Here is an 18,772-nt window from a genome sequence, read left to right on the forward strand (position 1 = left end):
CGCAGTGGTTTGGCGCCTGCCTTTGGCCCAGGGCGCGATCCTGGAGACCCGGGATCGAATCCCATGTCGGACTCCCGGTGCATGGAGCCTGCTTCTCCCTCTGCCTGTGTCTCTGCCTCTCTCTCTCTCTCTCTCTCTCTGTGACTATCATAAATAAATAAAAATTTTTTAAAAATGTTAAAATACCTAAATTTAACCAAGGAGTACAAGACTTATACACTAAAAATGATAAAGTATTGTTGAAAAAGTTAAAGAATACTTAAATAAATGTAAAGGTATCCCATGCTCATGAATTGGAATACTTGATATTGTTATGACGGAAGCTCAGGATCTACAAGATCCTCAAGTTGATTTACAAATTCATTGCAGTCCCTATCAAAGTTTCAGTTGTCCTTGTTACAAAATAGACAAGCTGATCCTAAAATTCACATTGAATTACAAGAGCCCTCAAACAGCCAACACAACCTTGAAAAAACAAAATCGGAGAACTCACTTCCTGATTTCAAAACTTACTGTGAAGCTACAGAAATTAAATCATAGAGACAGACATCTAGATAGATGGAATCAAGTTGTACGTCCAGAAATAAACCCATGCATTTATGGCCAATTGATTTTTTTAAAAGATTCATTTATTTAAGAGAAAGAGAGGGAGCGAGAGAATGGGGAGAGGGAGAGGAGCAGACTCCCCACTGAGTGGGGAACCTGAAGTGAGGATCAGTGTCACAACCCCAAGATCATGACTTGAGCTGACACCAAGAGTTGGATACCCAACTGCCTGAGCCATCCAGAAGCCCTTTAGTCAGTTGATTTTTGACAAGGGTGCCAAAAACATTCAATGGGAAAAGAGTATAGTCTTTTCATCAAGTGGTGCTGGACAAATGGATAGCCACATACAAAAATCAACCTTTACACACATCATACACAATTAATTCAAAGTTAATCAAAGACCTACATATAAGCGCTAAAACTATAAAACTCCTAAAAGAAAGCACAGGGGCAGATTTATTTTTAAAGATTTATTTATTTATTTATTTATGTATTTATTTATTTATTCATTCATTCATTCATGAGAGAGAGGCAGAGACACAGTCAGAGGGAGAAGCAGGCTCCATGCAGAGAGCTCAACATGGGACTTGATCCCAGGTCTCCAGGATCATGCCCTGGGCCAAAGGCGGCGCTGAACCACTGAGCCACCCGGGCTGCCCATGGCAGATTTTTATGACTAGACTTGAAATGCTCTCTTAGATAGGACACCAAAAGCACAAGCAACAACAAAGAAAAGATTAGGTGAATTAGGTTTCATCAAAATTAAAAGCTTTTATGCCTTGAAGAATACTATCAAGAAGGTGAAAAGGCAATCCACAGAATGAGAGAAAATATTTGTGAGCCATATTTGATGAGTCTAATATCCAGAATATATCTGGAACTCAATTACAAAATGATAATGCAATTAAAAATGAATGGAGGATTTCTTTTTTTTTTCTTAAGATTTTATTTATTTATTTGACAGAACACAAGCAGGGGAAGCTGTAGAGGGAGAGGGAGAAGCAGACTCCCCACTGAGCAGGGAGCCTGATGCAGGGCTCGATTCTAGGACTTTGGGATCATGACCTGAGTGGAAAGTAGAAGCCCAACTGAATGAGCCACTCAGACACCCCAAAAATGGATGAAGGATTTCAACAGACATTTCTTCAAAGGATTCAAATCAGACATTCATATAAATAACCAATAAGTACTTGAATGGTGCTCAACATTATTCATAATTAAAGACATGAAAATGAAAACAGTGTGATGCCCCATCACAAGATGGTAAAACAAAAACAAAAACTTCCAGAAAATACCAAGTGTTTGCAAAAATGTGGAGAAATTAGAACCCGTATAGATTGCAAGTGGGAATGTAAAATTTAGGTATTGCCGCTGTGGAAAACAGTGTGGCAGTTCCTCAAAAAGATAAAATTAGAACTATCATATGACCCAGGAGTTCCACACCTGGTCATATAATGGAGTGCTGAAAGGAAAAGTTCAAACAAAAACTTTGAAGCAGATGTGTTCACAGTGGTATTATAATAGCCCCAAACTGGAACCAACCCAAATGTCCATCAATTGGTGATGAATGGGTATACAGAATTGGTATATCTACACAATGGAATATTCGTCATAAAAAGGAATTAAAAATACAGTTCCATGCTACGTGAATGAACCTTATGTATATATTAAAAGTCCCTGAATGACACTTTAAAATGGCTAATTTTATTACGTGAATTTTACCTTAATTTCACTTGATCTTAGCCAAAAGGCCGAGAAGTGATGAATTTTACCTTAAACAACAACCCAACATTCCTAAAAATGGGATTCATTCAGTATTCATAAAATTAATTTCTTTATTAACATCTCCATTAAAAATATTTTTGAACAAATACAAGAAAGCTCTCAGGGAAAAGAACCTCTTTTTATCATAGGCATATTGTAATTTAAAATATTTGTACTTTGATTCTACTGCATCAATTTATACCCATCTAGATCTTTTAAAAGGGTTTTTATTTTGTTATTTAAAAACATTTGAAAAAAAAACATTTGAGTTGGGTTTAGAATGGCAGTTTAGGATGCTACTGTTTAAAGCAGCAATAATCTAATGTTTCAGCAAAATCCAATATATGTACTGGAGAAATCTCTGTTGATTAGTGAAATTATAATATAGTTCTTTTTAATATATTATTTGAAGGATGCTGGAATGGTCCGATTTGCATTTTCTATATTCAAAAGGTGCTCCTTGTCCCCAGTTGTTTGATAGCTACCTTACCTTCATTTAAAAATGGTTTTTCATTTATTTATTTATTTACTTACTTATTTATTTATTTATTTTAGAGCGAGAATGTGGGTGGGGAGGAGGGGCAGAGGGGGGACAGAATCCCAAGCAGTCTCCCTGCTGAGTGTGGAACCCAACACAAGGTTCCATCTCACAACCCTGAGATTATGAGCTAAAAGCAAGTGTCAGACGCATAACTGGCTAAGCCACATAGGTGCCCCCCTTGCCATCATTTTCGTTTTATGCTGGTCTCATACTGTTGCCTACAATTTCTCTTCTTTTGCTTAAACACTGTTCAATAGAAATATAACATGACCATATTTGTAACTTTAAGTTTTCTAGTAACCAGATTTAAAAAGTAAAAAAAGAAATAAGTGAAATTAATTTAATATATTTTAGCTATATTCAAAATATTAAAATATTACTTTAACATATAATTGATATGTTTTTTAAACTATTACATTATTTTACATTCTTTTAAGCCTTCCAAATCCAATGTACACTTTACACTGACATCACATCTCAATTAAGACTAGGCACGTTTCAAGTGCTCAATGACTATATGTAGCCAAGGACTTCAGTACTGGACAATGCAGGCTTAGATAATCAGAACTAGGATATTTTCTCCAGAAGAACTAGAGTATGTACTTGCTATATCTGGGAATGGAAAGGAAACTTTTGTTTCTCTTTTTTGCCCCAAAACAGGTTAATTTATCTTATTGGCCAGCTTTTGATTTAACTGATACAAAGAGAAATCTTTGTGTTTTAGTGGGGTGAAGAAAGGAAACTTGGAGTGAGCATGTGTGTGATGAGTAAGAGCAGCAGTATAGGAGGAAGGACTTAGAATTCAGACCAAGGAGGTTTTGCTGCAACACAATTGTGGCTAAGTCCAAGAGAGGGCAGGGCGGCACGCATAATGAAGGCTCAGAGTTGGGAAATAGGGCTAGTCCTGGAAAGATACAATTCTAAGTCAAATGTTAAAGATTCCTTGTTGGCCATGGATCTTTATTCTCAACCTTCACCCTCTCCTGTACTTGCCCCTGTTAGATGAATATTATGAAGTATATGGTGGCTAAGAGCAGGCATAACCACTGGAGTGTATAGTCCCTTGAACTACTTTTTAGATAGTTCTTTGTGTATCTTACTTTCATCCCCCATTCACAAAAGAAAAATATGAGACAAATGATTAAGGAGTGGATATAGAAGTAGAGCAAATAGAAAATAAAGTGAAGAAAAGGAAGGTAGGAAAGGAGAAAAATTGTGGAAACACACCAAAAATATACCAATATGCCCCTAATAAATTAGAATATTAAGTGAAGGTTTTTTTTCTTCTTTAAAAGATGGAAAGTATAGGTAAAGTTAGGGAAATGTGATGCAGAACAGAGGACATATCCAAGAGAAAATACTTCTTTACCATTTTGCTTAAAATTGCCTTGCTTGCTTTCTTCACAGCTGTGCCACTGCATATGTTCTACTGGCTGAGGAAGAAGCAACGACTATTGTAGATGCTGAAAGGTTATTTAAACAGGCACTCAAGGCAGGAGAAACAATTTACAGGCGGTCACAGCAGTGCCAGCACCAAAGTCCTCAGCATGAAGCTCAACTGAGTAAGCAAATTTGAACTGATTATTACCTGACTTTTGTTTAGCTCCTGAAATTGGCTCTTTCATGTTGAAGACATAAAACAACAATAATCTTTTTAAAAAACTCCTTAAGACTTAGAAGTTAGCTTCCTTTCATAAGAGATAACTACTTTATTCATAATGTCTACAAGCTAGCAAGACAAATGGGCATTAGCTAGAGAATGCTTATGGAAGGGAACAGATGTACTCTGGTTATTGAGAGATGTGCTACTCTGAGACTTAATGGTAATTTATTTCATATGAGAATTGGGCTGATCATCAAAGAAACACAACTCAAAAATATCCAAGATTCAGGAGAGCCTTCTTGTAATGATAAGCAGCTATCCCCTTTATCCTTACCCTTACCCCAAGCAAGAGTAGAAGTACATCACTTGGTGTGCTCTTCAGACTGTATATTATCTCTACATAGTGCCAGGAAGTGACCCCTTTAGTGTAATAGCATCTAGCCCTACACTTGGCATTGATTCTTTCTTTCCTTGACTTTTCTCTATATGTTTGAGATCATATGGGCCAAAGCAACTGAGATTCTTTGTACTCAGGGATACTCTCTCAGTTAGAATTGAGATACTTCCACCAAAGATGTTAGAATCTGTAGTGCTGCTGCTTCCTGCAATTTTTTGTGGCCAGGGGGTTTTAGTTTAATGATTTTGGCAAATATCGGGCAATAAATTGAAATATGTTTACATAAAGCATTATCTGCTAGCAGTTGAGTTTTGAATCTTTTGTTTGTGGAAACTAAAATTTGGATAATGTTTTCTCTCCAAACTAAATATTGATGTATACAGTATGTTTCATTTATGTATGTTGTTATAGCACACAACCACACAACTGTGGGAATATATAATTTTGCAGTCTGGAGCTGATGAAGCTACATCTGTGAAAAAGCCATACCATTTGTCTTTGTATAATCTCAAATATGATTCTGAGATAGTTACAGAAATATTTATTAGCTCTTTCTAGAAATAGTTTTATAGTTTGTTAATTAGTAGCTATTGAGCAAAAGTTCACACTAGCCATGGAAATTTTGTTTCGGATATCTTTTGTTTGTCAGTTAAAACAATAGAGAATATTAAAATAATAGATTGTTTATGCAGAAACTCAATAGAATTATTTTTTCCCATTAATCTATTTTATGTTAATATTAAAATACACTTGTCCAGGTATACTAATTAAATTTTTTTTTATGATTTTATTTATTCGTGAGAGACACAGAGAGAGAGACAGAGACAGAGACACAGGCAGAGGGAGAAGCAGGCTCCATGCAGGGAGCCCGACGTGGGACTCGATCCTGGGTCTCCAGGATCAGGCCCTTGGCTGAAGGTGGCATTAAACCACTGAGCCACCCGGGCTGCCCACACTAATTAATTTATATGTAATGTACTCAGATTACTTACTGTTAGAAAATAATTCTATAGATAGATAGATTTTAAGCTTTTACTATAAAAAAACTTCAAGCATATACAAAAATGTAACAGTATAATGAACCTCCATTCAATGTTTGTCACCCAAAATCAGTAATCAGTAATAGTCTTCCATTCTGACACAATTTAATTTTCATTGAAACTTCTGGGTAAGCAAATAATTACTTATAAATAATGGATAATATGTTAATGAAATAGACATAATAGTAAGGCATGATAATCATGTCATTTTTTTTAATAGGAAGAGATACCAATGTACTGGTATATATTAAAAGAAGATTAGCAATGTGTGCAAGAAAATTAGGAAGAATAAGAGAAGCAGTAAAAATAATGAGAGATGTAAGTAAATTTGATGATTGGATGTTTATATTTTTTCTTTCAGAAACTGAAAATGTGGTTTAAGTTCCAATTGTTTTAATGCAGTCATTGTTTTTTAATTGGTAGGTTTTATAACAGGGTATTTACTAACTAATACATATTTCTAAGGGTTGAGTCTTCACAGTTTTGTTAAGAAACTAAAGAATTTCTGCTTTAATGAATCAGATTCAGCTCTATTGATTTCCTTTGCTATAATTTTAATCTTTTTTCCTTTTAATGTACAGTTGATGAAAGAATTTCCTCCTCTTACCATGTTGAACATCCATGAGAATCTCCTAGAATCACTTTTAGAATTACAGGCCTATGCAGATGTTCAGGCAGTCCTAGCAAAATATGATGGTGAGTGATAATTGACTTAGTTGATAGCATGGTTAAATTTTTTTTTCAATTATTTAATCATGAATGTGATCCTATTCTGATATTTCTTTAATTTTCTCTTGTCATTATTACTAGTTAGTATTCAGAATCCATGGATACAAGTTATATTATCTTTTTTATCAAGACTTTTGGAAGCAAAAGCCTGTAAGGAGGAACTTTTCTTCTGTAAAAATTTATTCATTTGTTTATTGAGCACTAATGTAAGTGGCTTGGAATACAATGCTGAACAAGAAGACATGGACTTAGGCCTAGTAGGATTTACAGTTTAATAAAGGAACATAGGGCAGCCCTGGTGGCTCAGCGGTTTAGCGCCGCCTTCACCCAGGGTGTGATCCTGGAGACCCGGGATCGAATTCCATGTCAGGCTCCCTGCATGGAGCCTGCTTCTCCCTCTGCCTGTGTCAGTTCCTCCTCTGTTCCTGTGTCTGTCTCTCTCTTTCTGCGTCTTTCATGAATAAATAAAATCTTAAAAAAAAAAAAATTCGACAACCCTGACTTAAAAAAAAAAAAAGGAACATATAGATAAATGAATAGTATATATTGAAGTATAGTGTATTAAATGAGATAATTAGAAAAGTATCGGGTGCTGTAGACATAGGATGGTACCTCATTTGTTTTGGAGTGTCAGAGACTATTAACAGAAGTTGCTTTATGGTGCATATAAGAAATTCAGAGTAACATTTTCGCAATATTTTTTGGTTATAAAATGTAATTTACTATTTCATATAATCCGTACAAGAATCTTATGAGGTGGTGGGACAAATTTTTGTTAGTAGGCAAGGAAACTGGAGTTGAAGAAGGTTAAGTAATTGGGTAAGGTCTCCAGCTAGTAACTGTGGCAAGCCAACACTAAAATCCAGGTATTCAGGCAGCCCGGGTGGTTTAGTGGTTTAGCGCCGCCTTCAGCCCAGGGTGTGATCCGGGAGACCCTGGATCGAGTCCCACGTCGGGCTCCCTGCATGGAGCCTGCTTCTCCCTCTGTCTCTCTCTGTCTCTCTCTCTCTCTCTGTGTCTCTCTCATGAATAAATAAATAAAATCTTTTTAAAAAAATAAGATAAAATCCCGGTATTTCATTTCTTTGTTTACTAGCCTTCCAATAGTAAGAAGTCGATACATGGTGGCTATTTTTATTATTATGCCAATTCAGTGCCAGTTCACCACAAATGGAATTGGGAGAATTTTTAAGCAGCATGACCATTCTCATTCTGAGCGATGTATCAGTTTTTAACCTCGAGATGAAAACATCCTAACTAGCATAATGTTTCTGGTCATATCTTTTACTATAACATAGCATGTACAGGCCACATAGTCACCCTTGTTCTATTGTAAGTTCCTACCCATTAGCTTGGGAATCCCCATGACTTGGAAAGTTTGAAATGTGTCATACTTGGAAAGAGAAGTTTATTTCTTTTAAACATCTGGAATTCTTCACAAGTACTTCACAATAGTGTAGGCTATGGAGAAATTTATGAGAAATTCTTTCCATATGTAACTTATCGGGTACATGGCTTGCTTATGATACAGTGAACAAGCTTAGGAACCAAATACAATAATTAGATAGGACTTGATTTATTCAAAACAAAATAAAACTAACAACTTAGATATGCTTCTGTGTTTTCATTTTTTTTTTAAAGATTTTGTTTTATTTATTCATGAGAGAGAGGCAGAGGCATAGGCAGAGGGAGAAGCAGGCTCCCTGTGGGGAGCCTGTTGTGGGACTTGATCACAAGACCCTGGGATCACGACCTGAGCCAAAGATAAATGCTCAACCACTGAGCCACCCAAGTGCCCCTGTTTTCAGTTTTTATGATTCCCCAATTTTTACCATTCTAGAATCTTGTAGAAATTAAAAGCAAATTTACTTCTTTGGTTCTCGATTTGCTGGTGTAACTTGGGGATCTAAAACTTTGGGAGAATCCACTAGTACTACTCTCCTGATAGCATTATTTTGGGCATTCTTTGAGAAAGGATTGGTATAATTAATTATAATTCCTGACTATTTTTATATTTTATTAAAAAAATCCTTTAAGATAATGTATAAAATACAAAAACATATTAGAAGAAGAAAAAAATTAAAATCACCTGTTGTATTACCTGGATTTAACTCCTGCTAAATATTTCTTTTTTTTTTTTTTTGAATCTTAGTTTTTCTCTCTGAATAGGTAGAGTTTTCAGTAGTTCTAGCTATACTGTCTTTTTCCCTGAATACCATTATTGTAAACAGATGATTATAAACATTTGCTGAGGGCTTTCACAGATATAATTTAATTTAATCTCAGCTAGAAAAGTATTATTTTTGTATTTTGAGAAGAGAAAACTAATGTTAAAGGTTAAAGAAGTTGCTACTAGTTGGGATGCCTAGCTAGTAAACATGAGAATCATGGTTAAAACTCAGGTCTTTCCAGCTACATGTCTGTTTCTACTACTATATTCTATCTGTTGAATTTGTACCATGAATTATTCTTATTAAAAATTATCTTAAGATATTTTTTGTGATTCTTACCTAAGTTGAAAATTAAAATTACAGATATAAGCCTTCCAAAGTCAGCAGCAATCTGTTATACAGCAGCACTACTGAAGACAAGGACTGTCTCAGATAAGTAAGTATTGAAAACTACAGTAATTTAGAAAGACTCCTAAACTCAATACAGGTTTCCCCTGCTATCTGAAAGTTCATTTTACCCCACTTTGCTTTTACAAGAGATCTACATTAATACCTGTGTTCACTAACTGCAAGAAATCTGAACAGGATGCTCACTTTTATGAAATGGTAATTATTTTTTCCCTTTACGCTGTTCTAGCTTAGGAAAGATTTTATAGGATGCTCTACTTGCAGATAGCAGGGGAAAACTGTATTATGTTTTTCAACACTGACTTTAAACAATGCTTTTTCCTCCCTGTTTCCTTTTGAATAACCCTTGCTCTTATGGAGCTTTGAAGCTTCTTACTAGTGTAGTGGAAAGAGCATGGTTTTTAGAACTAAATAAACGTGGATTCCAATTCAAAGTCTACTGCATACCAGCTGTGGAATTTGGGCATGTTAATCAGTTTGAGTCTTTTCTTCTCTGTAAAATGAGAATAATAATACTGAAGCATAGTTGTTTCAGGATTGTGTGTGTTAAAGGCTTAAAGCAATGGTAGAAAGTACATGGAGTACGTAGTAGCTATGATGATAATGATAAGGTATATGTAGGGAAATAGTTTTCTCCTCTCTGTTCTGGGATTATAACTCCAAGTTATTCTGTTTGCCTTGTATTTTTGTCCTTAATGAATTTCTATTTATTCCACAGATGAGATTTTTAGAAACCAAATGGCAAGCCAATTCTTTTACCTTATATTACTGTGCCTCAATAGGAATTTGAATGGAATATTCACACTGTTTCCTCTCAGTGAAAATTTGATAAAAATGTATTTTTGCTTCATGAGATTCTCTGGATGTCCCTATGTAGTGTTTCTTATTGTATCATCTTTCCCAGAGAGTGCCAGTGGACTTCTCCTGAAGGTTTTCATTACCTAAATTTGAGGATTTCCATTTCTTATATTGCTTTTCTTTATATGTTGAACCTAAGGCTTTACCTTTATGTCTACTAGTTATTTGGCTTTGTCTTTGGCTGTCACCAGAAATCCTTGATTCAGGAAGTTAGATTATGATCAAAATCCATGGATTTTTAAAATTCATTTCTTGATTTTGTGGTTTTCTTACAGATTCTCCCCCGAAACAGCCTCCAGAAGAGGATTAAGCACAGCAGAAATTAATGCTGTGGAAGCAATTCATAGAGCTGTGGAGTTTAATCCTCATGTTCCAAAAGTGAGAAACTTTATGATAAAAATACATTATTTGAGTTTATCAAATTCCTGAAAGTATGTAGACCAAAGTTTGGGTCTCCATAATTCGAGTCAGAATTGTTTTAGTCTGTTATATATATTTTTAAATATGTATTTATTTATTTAAAAGAGAGAGAAAGCACACAAGGGCATGCATGTTGGGGATGTGGCAGAGGGAGAGAGAGCCCCAAACAGACTCCATGCTGAGCTCAGAGCCTGAGGCAGGGCTTGATCTCACAACCATGAGATCATGATCTGGGCTGAAACCAGAGTTGGGTGCTCAACTGACTACACCACTCAGGCGCCCTAAGTCTGTTATATTTTGATACTTATTGACCATGAAGGGATCTTAAAGACATTCAGAGAAGTGAATAGGAGCAGTAGTTCATTGTAGGGCTCTGTAATTGCTGTCAAAATAAAATTTCAAATGTGTTCATTTAGCTGTTCCTTTTACTTTAGTTACAGAGAAGAAATAAAATAATGTAGTAATAAAAGATCAGTTATTCTTCAGAGCATTAAATCAAATTTCCTGTTACTGTAAAAGTCTTTTACATCTAGACAGATGCGTGGATTTTGAACTAGGACTAGATAGACAAAGGCTGAAGACAAATAGATTAAAATAATCAGTGTTAGGAGACAGATGTGGAAGTTCCCAGAAAAACTGCCTAGTTAATGTTTGTTTAGTCCCAGATGAAACTCTACCTTCTCATTTGTCTTTATATTGTACACCTTGCAGACATGCAGATTATTGTGTTTTATCACCCAAGATTAAATTTTGGGTTTTGAAAGTAATGCTCCATGTTAAGAAGTATAGAGTATTCAAGAATAGGTACCTTTATTACTAAATGTAATTATCACTATTGATTCCAGTATAATGTGTGTTAATGGAATTTGGAAGCAAGTAAACATTAAAGAGATTAATCTCTAAAAGATAATCTCCAAAAAGTGGAAGTTGTAAGTCTATTAAAGTATAGATAGAGTCAAGAAAAATACTGAAATCTAAGAATGACAGTCAACAAATATTCATACCATTCTCTTATTAAGTGACACTGGCCCCCAAAATTTAAATACAAATTTTATAATGAATTATATATACAGTGAAGTGTAAAAAGCAGAAATGTGAGTCTTAGTAATTTATTATAAAGCAAATGAATGGAAACTACCACTGAGCTCAAGAAACCACATGGCCAGTCTTCAAAAGTCCACCTGCCTGCCCTTTCCCAGTTACATGTTTTCCCTCCTGCCTAGAGATAACCAGTGTTGTAACGTTAATTATGTTCATTTTCTTTTGTTCTTAATTTTTTGTCTACACTATTAATTGTTGGCTTTATAAAATAAGGAGTGGTTTCTCTCTCTCTTTTTAAATTCTCTGGAATAATTTGTGTAAAATTAGATTTATTTGGGACGTGTTGGTGGCTCAGTGGTTAAACGCTTACCTTCAGCCCAGGGTGTGATCCTGGAGTCTCGGGATCCAGTCCCACATCCAGCTCCCTGCATGGAGCCTGCTTCTCCCTCTGCCTATGTCTCTGCCTCTCTTTCTCTCTGTGTCTCTCATGAATAAATAAAATCTTTATAAAAAAAATTAGACTTATTTCTGCCTTAAATGGTAAGTAGAATTTGCTGATAAAGCTATCTGAATCTGGAGTTATTTATTTATTTATTTATTTAAGATTTTATTTATTCATGAGAGACACATAGAGAGAGGCAGAGACACAGGCAGAGAGAGAAGCAGGCTCCATGAGGGGAGCCGGATGTGAGACTCGATCCCAGGACTCCAGGATCACACCCTGGGCGGAAGGGAGACACACAACCGTTGAGCCACCCAGGCATCCCTCTTTTCTTTTTTTTTTTTTAAAGATTTTATTTTTCTAAAGTAATCTCTTTACCCAATGTGGGCTCAAACTTACAACCCTAAGATCAAGAGTCACATGCTCTACCTACCAACTGAGCCAGCCAGACGTCCCTGATTCTGGAGTTTTCTTTATGAGAATTTTCATTACAAATTTCATCTCACTGATTAGTTTAATAGGTTAATTACAAGTTTAGTTTCCAAAAAAAAAAAAAAACAAGTTTAGTTTCCTTAACTATCCTATAACTATTCAAATTTTTTCTTCTTGTGTTGGTTTTGTTGTATTTTTCTAGGAATTTATTTCATCAAAATTTTGAAATTTATTGGCATAAAGATTTCATAAAATCCTTTTTGTTACCCTATTAATGTTTGCAGGATCAGTTGTAATATCCACTGTTTAGTTCCTAATACTAGTTATCTTTTTTTTTTTAATTTTCTTAACTAGATTCTGCAGGGACCTATCAATTTTATTAGTTTGTAAAGAACCAAGCTCTGGCTTTTTCAATCCGGTCTATTCGTTTCCTGGTTCATTCTTTCCTGCTCTTTATGGCCTTTCTTCATCTTTCTTTGGCTCTATTTTATTATTTTTTATTTCCTGTATCTTTTTATATACATACTTAGATTAATACATTATTTTTCAGCCTTTCTTCTTTCTAATATATTTATTCAAGTCCATAAACCTCTAAGTATAATTTTAATTGCATTGTATAGCAATGTTTTTTAACTTAATTCAACATATTTTCTAATTTCCATCTTGATTTCCATTTTGATTTAGAGATATATTTATCCCATTCAGCTCTTTTTTAATTTTCAAACATGTGAAGATTATCTTTTTATCAGTGATTTCTGGCATAATTGCATTGTGGCTAGAGAACATATACTCTGTGATTTCACTCCTTTGAAACAGTTTTCAGTTCTTGAATTTCTGTTTATTTTTCACATATCCTGTTTTATTTATAGTTTGTAATTACCTGCCAAAATTAAAATATACTCTTTTATCTCTTTGAAAATAGGTTAAAGTAGTTAACTTAAAGTCTGATAATTCACATATCTGGAATTTCTATATCTATTTCTCTAATGTGTTTTTTCCTGCTACATTATTTCTACTTGTCTTGTTTTCTCTTATGCCTGATTTTCTTTGACTATGTACCACTATTTTATTGGAAAAAATTGTAGAAAGAACTTGAAACTTCAGATAATAGTATCTTTCTTCAGAGAGGATTTTCTTTGTTCTTAAATGCCTAGAAGAAGCAACCAGCATGACAGAATCCCCTTAATCCAGTTTCAGGGATTGATATTTTCTGATCTACCCAGATGACTAGAAACTGGGCTACAGTCCATGAAAGTTTGGGTTTATTTCTGGTTCACCCTTATTCCTAGGATTCAGCCTTTCTGGGTTCCAATCCTGAGGATTTAACCAGGGCTCTCGCTCTTGACACACCATGAACTCCTGACTTTTGTTTGTTTACCTTTATAAAACTAGTAAAAAGGTTGAACAGCCTCTTAGCCATCTTGTCAGAATTGGCAAATGTCTCTATGGTAAAAGCAGCCTCAAGTATGGCTTACTTCTCTTATTTCTGCCTTTTATGGACTGTTAATTCCCTACCCTTTGTTAATTTAATATATATTTGATTAGTTTTTAAAAAATATTTCGTTGTCCGAGAGAGTTGATCAGAATTACTCAGTCTTCCATTACTGGAAGCAGAGGTCTGAAAATCCTATATGAAATGCTTTGCTCTCTTATGCTACCGAGTGGTTGAGAAAATGAATTCTGCAACTAAACTGCCTAGGTTTAAATTCTGGCTCCACTACTTCTTAGCTGTATGACCTTGGACAAGTTACTCAACTTCTTTGGACTTGAGTGACCTTATGTGTAAAATAGGGCCAATATTCCTTATCCCTTAGAATTATTAAGATTAAAGTACTTTATCATTAAAGTGCTTAAAAGAATGCCTGATACCCAGTAAACATTTCAGAAGTGATTTTTATCATTATCCAAGATGGGCTGGAAATCTGTTCCTGTGTGAGAAGATAAGCAGCAGTAATTAATCAAACTATTCAAATTAAATACGTCATTGAGATGTCTAAAATTTTTATTTAATTCCCACTCAACAAAATGACTATCTGCACCTTGTAGTTGTGGACTTGTTTTCTGCTTCAAAAATGCTCTTATAAAAAAATGTATTCTCAGCAGTAACAATTCTGATTATGTGCATTGTGCATTGGTCTTCAAAACTACTGCTGGAGGTACTTGGGTAGAGGGAGGGTAGTAGAAATCCCAGACATTGCCCGAATTAAATTGTTGGATAGATAATATATATTAATCTCCAGATTGAATCTTCTCTAGATATTCTACACTGTTTTTAGGGATACTTTTTTTTACTTTATACACAAACATGAGAAGTTAAGAAGACCTAAATAAATGGAGATAGGTACCATGTATATGGATTAGAAGACTCCATTAAAAAGATATTAAGACCACAGTTCTCCCCAAACTGATCTGTAGAGTCAATCTAATTCCTTTTTTTAAAAAAAGATTTATTTATTTATTCATTCATTCATTCATTCATTCATGAGAGAGAGAGAGAGAGAGAGAAAGAGGCAGGCAGAGAGGCAGAGACACAGGCAGAGGGAGAAGCAGGCTCCATGCAGGGAGCCGGATGTGGGACTCTATCCCTGGTCTCCAGGATCACACCCGCTGAAGGTGGCACTAAACTGCTGAGGCACCCGGGCTGCCCCAATCTAATTCCTATTAAAATCCTATCAAGCTTATTTGTAGAAATTCACAAGCTCATCCTAAAGTTGATAAGAAAATGCAAAGAACATAGAATAAACAAAACAATTTTGAGAAAGAAGAACAAATTTAGAAGTTATGCAACTTTACTCAATTTCAAGACCTTTTTAAAAAAAAAAAAAAGATTTATTTATTCATTCATTCAGAGAGAGCGAAGAGAGAGGCAGAGACACCGGCGGAGGGAGAAGCAGGCTCCATGCAGGAAGCCCCATGTGGGACTCCATCCCTAGTCTCCAGGATCACACCCCAGACTGCAGGTGGCGCTAAACCGCTGCGCCACCGGGGCTGCCCTTAAGACCTTTTTAAAGCTATAGTAAACACCCAGTGCTCATCCTATCAAGTGCCCCTCCCAGCGCCTGTCACCCAGTCACTTGATCCCCCTGCCCGCCCCTTGCTTGTTACCCAGAATTAGGAGTCTCATGTTCTGCTACCCTCTCTAATTTTTCCCACTCATTTTCCCTCCTTTCCCCTATAATCCCTTTCACTATTTCTTATATTCCTTGTATGACTAAAACCATATAATGATTGTCCTTCTCTGAATGACTTAATTCACTCAGCATAATACCCTCCAGTTCCATCTACGTCGAAGCAAATGGAGGGTAGTGTCTGCCTTTGGTTCAGGTCATGATCCTGGGGTTCTGGGATGAGTCCCACATCAGGCTCCCTGTAGGGAGCCTGCTTCTCCCTCTGCCTATGTCTCTGCCTCTGTGTCTGTCTCTCATGAATAAATAAATAAAATCTTTGAAAAAAAAATGGAAATCCAAAGACTAGAGAAAAATATTTACGAGTCATAGACTGTTAGAGTTCGCTATCCAGAACTTATAAAGAACTCTTGGCAACTCAACAATAAGAGGACAAACCACTTAATTAAAAATTAATTAGTAAAAAATTGAATAGTCACTTCACCAAAGAAGTTATGTGAATAGCTAATAAGCACATGAGAGATAGCATCATTGGTCATTGGGGAAATACAAATTAAAAGCATAATATAATACTGCTTTATACTCTCAAATGGCTATATTCACACAGACTGACAAAATCAAATGTTTGCAAGAATGTGGAGAAACCGCATCACTGCTAGGCATATAAAATGGTATAGCTACTTTGGAAACAATTTTGCAGTTAAACATATGCTTGCCATATGACCCATCAATTATATTCCTATATATTCTACCCAAGAGCAATGAAAATGTATATCCATACAGAGACTTATAAGCAAGTGTTTATAGTAGTAGTATTCATAGTAGCAGAAAACTTGGAACAGTCCACAAACAGGTGAGTGAACAAATAAATATGGTATCTCCATACAATGGAACACTGCCTAATACTAAAAAGGAACAAACTATAAGTACTTGTAGCAACATAGATGGACCTCAAATACTGTATGTTAAGTGGAAGAAACCAGACACAAAAAACAACATATGATTTCATTAATAGGAAATTTCTTGTGCAGGGAAAACTATAGGCACAAAAAGCAGATCGGTGGTTCCCTGGAGCTTGGGGTGGGAGTATGGATTGACTGCAGACTGGCATGAGGGAACTTTTTTGCTAATGGTTGCACAACTATATAAATTTAGTAAAAATAATTGAACTGTATACTTACAATATGAATTTTGTGATAAAATAAATATCTCAGTGAAATAATATATAAGTATATATATAAAACTAGTATATAACATGTATGTATTTAACATTTTTATTTGTAAGTAGAAATTTAAGTATTTCCCCCCTACTCAACGTCAGAGCCAATTGATAGTTAACTATCAAAATATCTAGGTAAGTAGAATGGTGCTATAAACTTTACAGTATTGTTTGTGGATACACAATTTAGGCTGGGTATTTTCAAACAGGATCATTATTAAGGTTTTTGGGAGAAATTTTAAGCTCCAACAACTTGGATAATATCCCACCTAAATAACATTGGTGTTATATGAACTGGGAGAGCTCTGCTCTTTAAGGCTGTTTTTGCTGGGGTCTTACAAGTGATGAAGTATGTACTAACTCAGATTCCTACTCCTCCTCCCCCCTTTATGCTCTCTATCCCTGCCTTTCAGCTGGAACCAAGCAAACATAAAGGGCTTTAGCAGTTTTCTTCCTCAAACTTCAACTGTGGGTTGTAATAACTTATTTAATCTGATGAACAGTGACTTTTACATACACACACACATTCATACATACATAAATTTAATCTTTGTTTTTATAAATTTATTATGCAAAGTTATCAAATGTTGTATGACTCTTACCAGTAAAATGACAAAGGACAAATCTGTTTTAGCAGGAAATATTTTTTGGCAACTTTCCACATAACTACAATAGAAATGGCTACAGGTCTAGAGCTGTGCAATTTGCTAAGCTGGAAACTATTAGAAGTGCAATAGAGAAAGATCACGTAAATCTCTTCAGGCTATGAATTTGCTTTAGATATTTCATTAATGTTGATTGTACAGATTTTTTTAATCTACTGAATGAATTTCAACATAAACTATGATAGTAATAGCAAAAAATTAGGAACAGCATGTTTTCATGGATTTTGACTTGTTCTTCATTATGTAGCTATGGCTTTGGTTCAAATTTTTTTTAGCCACCAAACAAGAAAAAGATTGTGCATCTTTCAGCTACTATAAAAATAGGTTGTCAGGTTCTTTTTTAAGTAGAAAATGTTACGTACCTTCTGACTATTCCACAGCACCCTCATGTCCTTTATTATCCAACCATCAAAGAGGTTTTTTTTTTGTTGTTTTTTTTCATCAAAGAGTTTTATAGAAGGTATTCTTTTTTTAAAATTGAGATAATTCACATGCCATAAAATTCACCCTTTTAAAGTACACAATTCTGTGGGTTTTAGTATATTCACAAAGCTGTACAGTAATCATCACTACTAATACTAGAACATCTTCATTGCCCCAGAATGAAACCCCGTACCTATTAATAGTCACTCCCCATTCTTTTTTTCTCCCTAATCTCTGGCATCCACTAATCTACTTTCTCTCTCTTTGGATTTGGAATCATAGAATGTGTGGCCTTTTGTCTGACTTGTTTCACTTAGCATAATGTAGCAGTATCAATACTTTGTTCCTTTTTGTGGCTGACTGATATTCCATTATATGGATATGCTGCATTTTGTTCATTCATCAGTTGATGGCCATTTAGGTTGGTCCCACTCTTTGGCTAGTATGAATAATGATGCAGTGATGCACATTTTTGTGTGAACATGTGGTTTCACTTCTTGGCTATAAATCTAGGAAAATTGTTGGATCATATGGTAATGCCATGTTTAACTTTTTGAGAGACTTCCAAACTATTTTCCAAAGTGGCTATGCTATTTTACATTCCCACCAGCAATGTTTGAAGCATTCAACTTCTGAACATCCATGCTATTGTTATTTGTCTTTTGATTATAGTTATTCTAGTAGGTGTGAACTGTGTCTCGTGGTTTTGGTTTGCATTTCCTCAATAACTAATGATGTCAAACATCTATCTTTTAAGGTGCTTTTTGGCTGTTTGTATAACTTCTTTTGATAAATATTTATTCAAATCCTTTGTGATAAATATTTATTCAAATCCTTTGAACACTTTTAAATTTGTCTTTTTACAGAAGGTACTCAATAACATTATTCTTAGGGTAAGCTATTGACATTCTTGATTAATGTGGTCCAAAACCATTTTGAATCTTTATA

General features: G+C 35.0%; 1 protein-coding gene across 3 annotated transcripts in view; it reads left to right on the top strand.

Moving 5' to 3' along the window:
• ST7L (suppression of tumorigenicity 7 like) overlaps nucleotides 1-18,772 on the top strand; it is a 68,447-nt gene that overhangs the window by 24,557 nt on the left and 25,118 nt on the right. For all 3 annotated transcript variants that reach the window (XM_055312410.1, XM_055312411.1, XM_055312413.1), the window contains 5 exons: nucleotides 4,259-4,413; nucleotides 6,112-6,209; nucleotides 6,473-6,587; nucleotides 9,155-9,227; nucleotides 10,333-10,435. In XM_055312410.1, coding sequence (XP_055168385.1) covers nucleotides 4,259-4,413; nucleotides 6,112-6,209; nucleotides 6,473-6,587; nucleotides 9,155-9,227; nucleotides 10,333-10,435 — 544 coding nt within the window. The remainder of the gene's footprint in view (nucleotides 1-4,258; nucleotides 4,414-6,111; nucleotides 6,210-6,472; nucleotides 6,588-9,154; nucleotides 9,228-10,332; nucleotides 10,436-18,772) is intronic.

This window comes from Nyctereutes procyonoides, unplaced genomic scaffold, assembly GCF_905146905.1.
Source record: "Nyctereutes procyonoides isolate TBG_1078 unplaced genomic scaffold, NYPRO_anot_genome, whole genome shotgun sequence".
Lineage (NCBI taxonomy): Eukaryota > Metazoa > Chordata > Mammalia > Carnivora > Canidae > Nyctereutes > Nyctereutes procyonoides.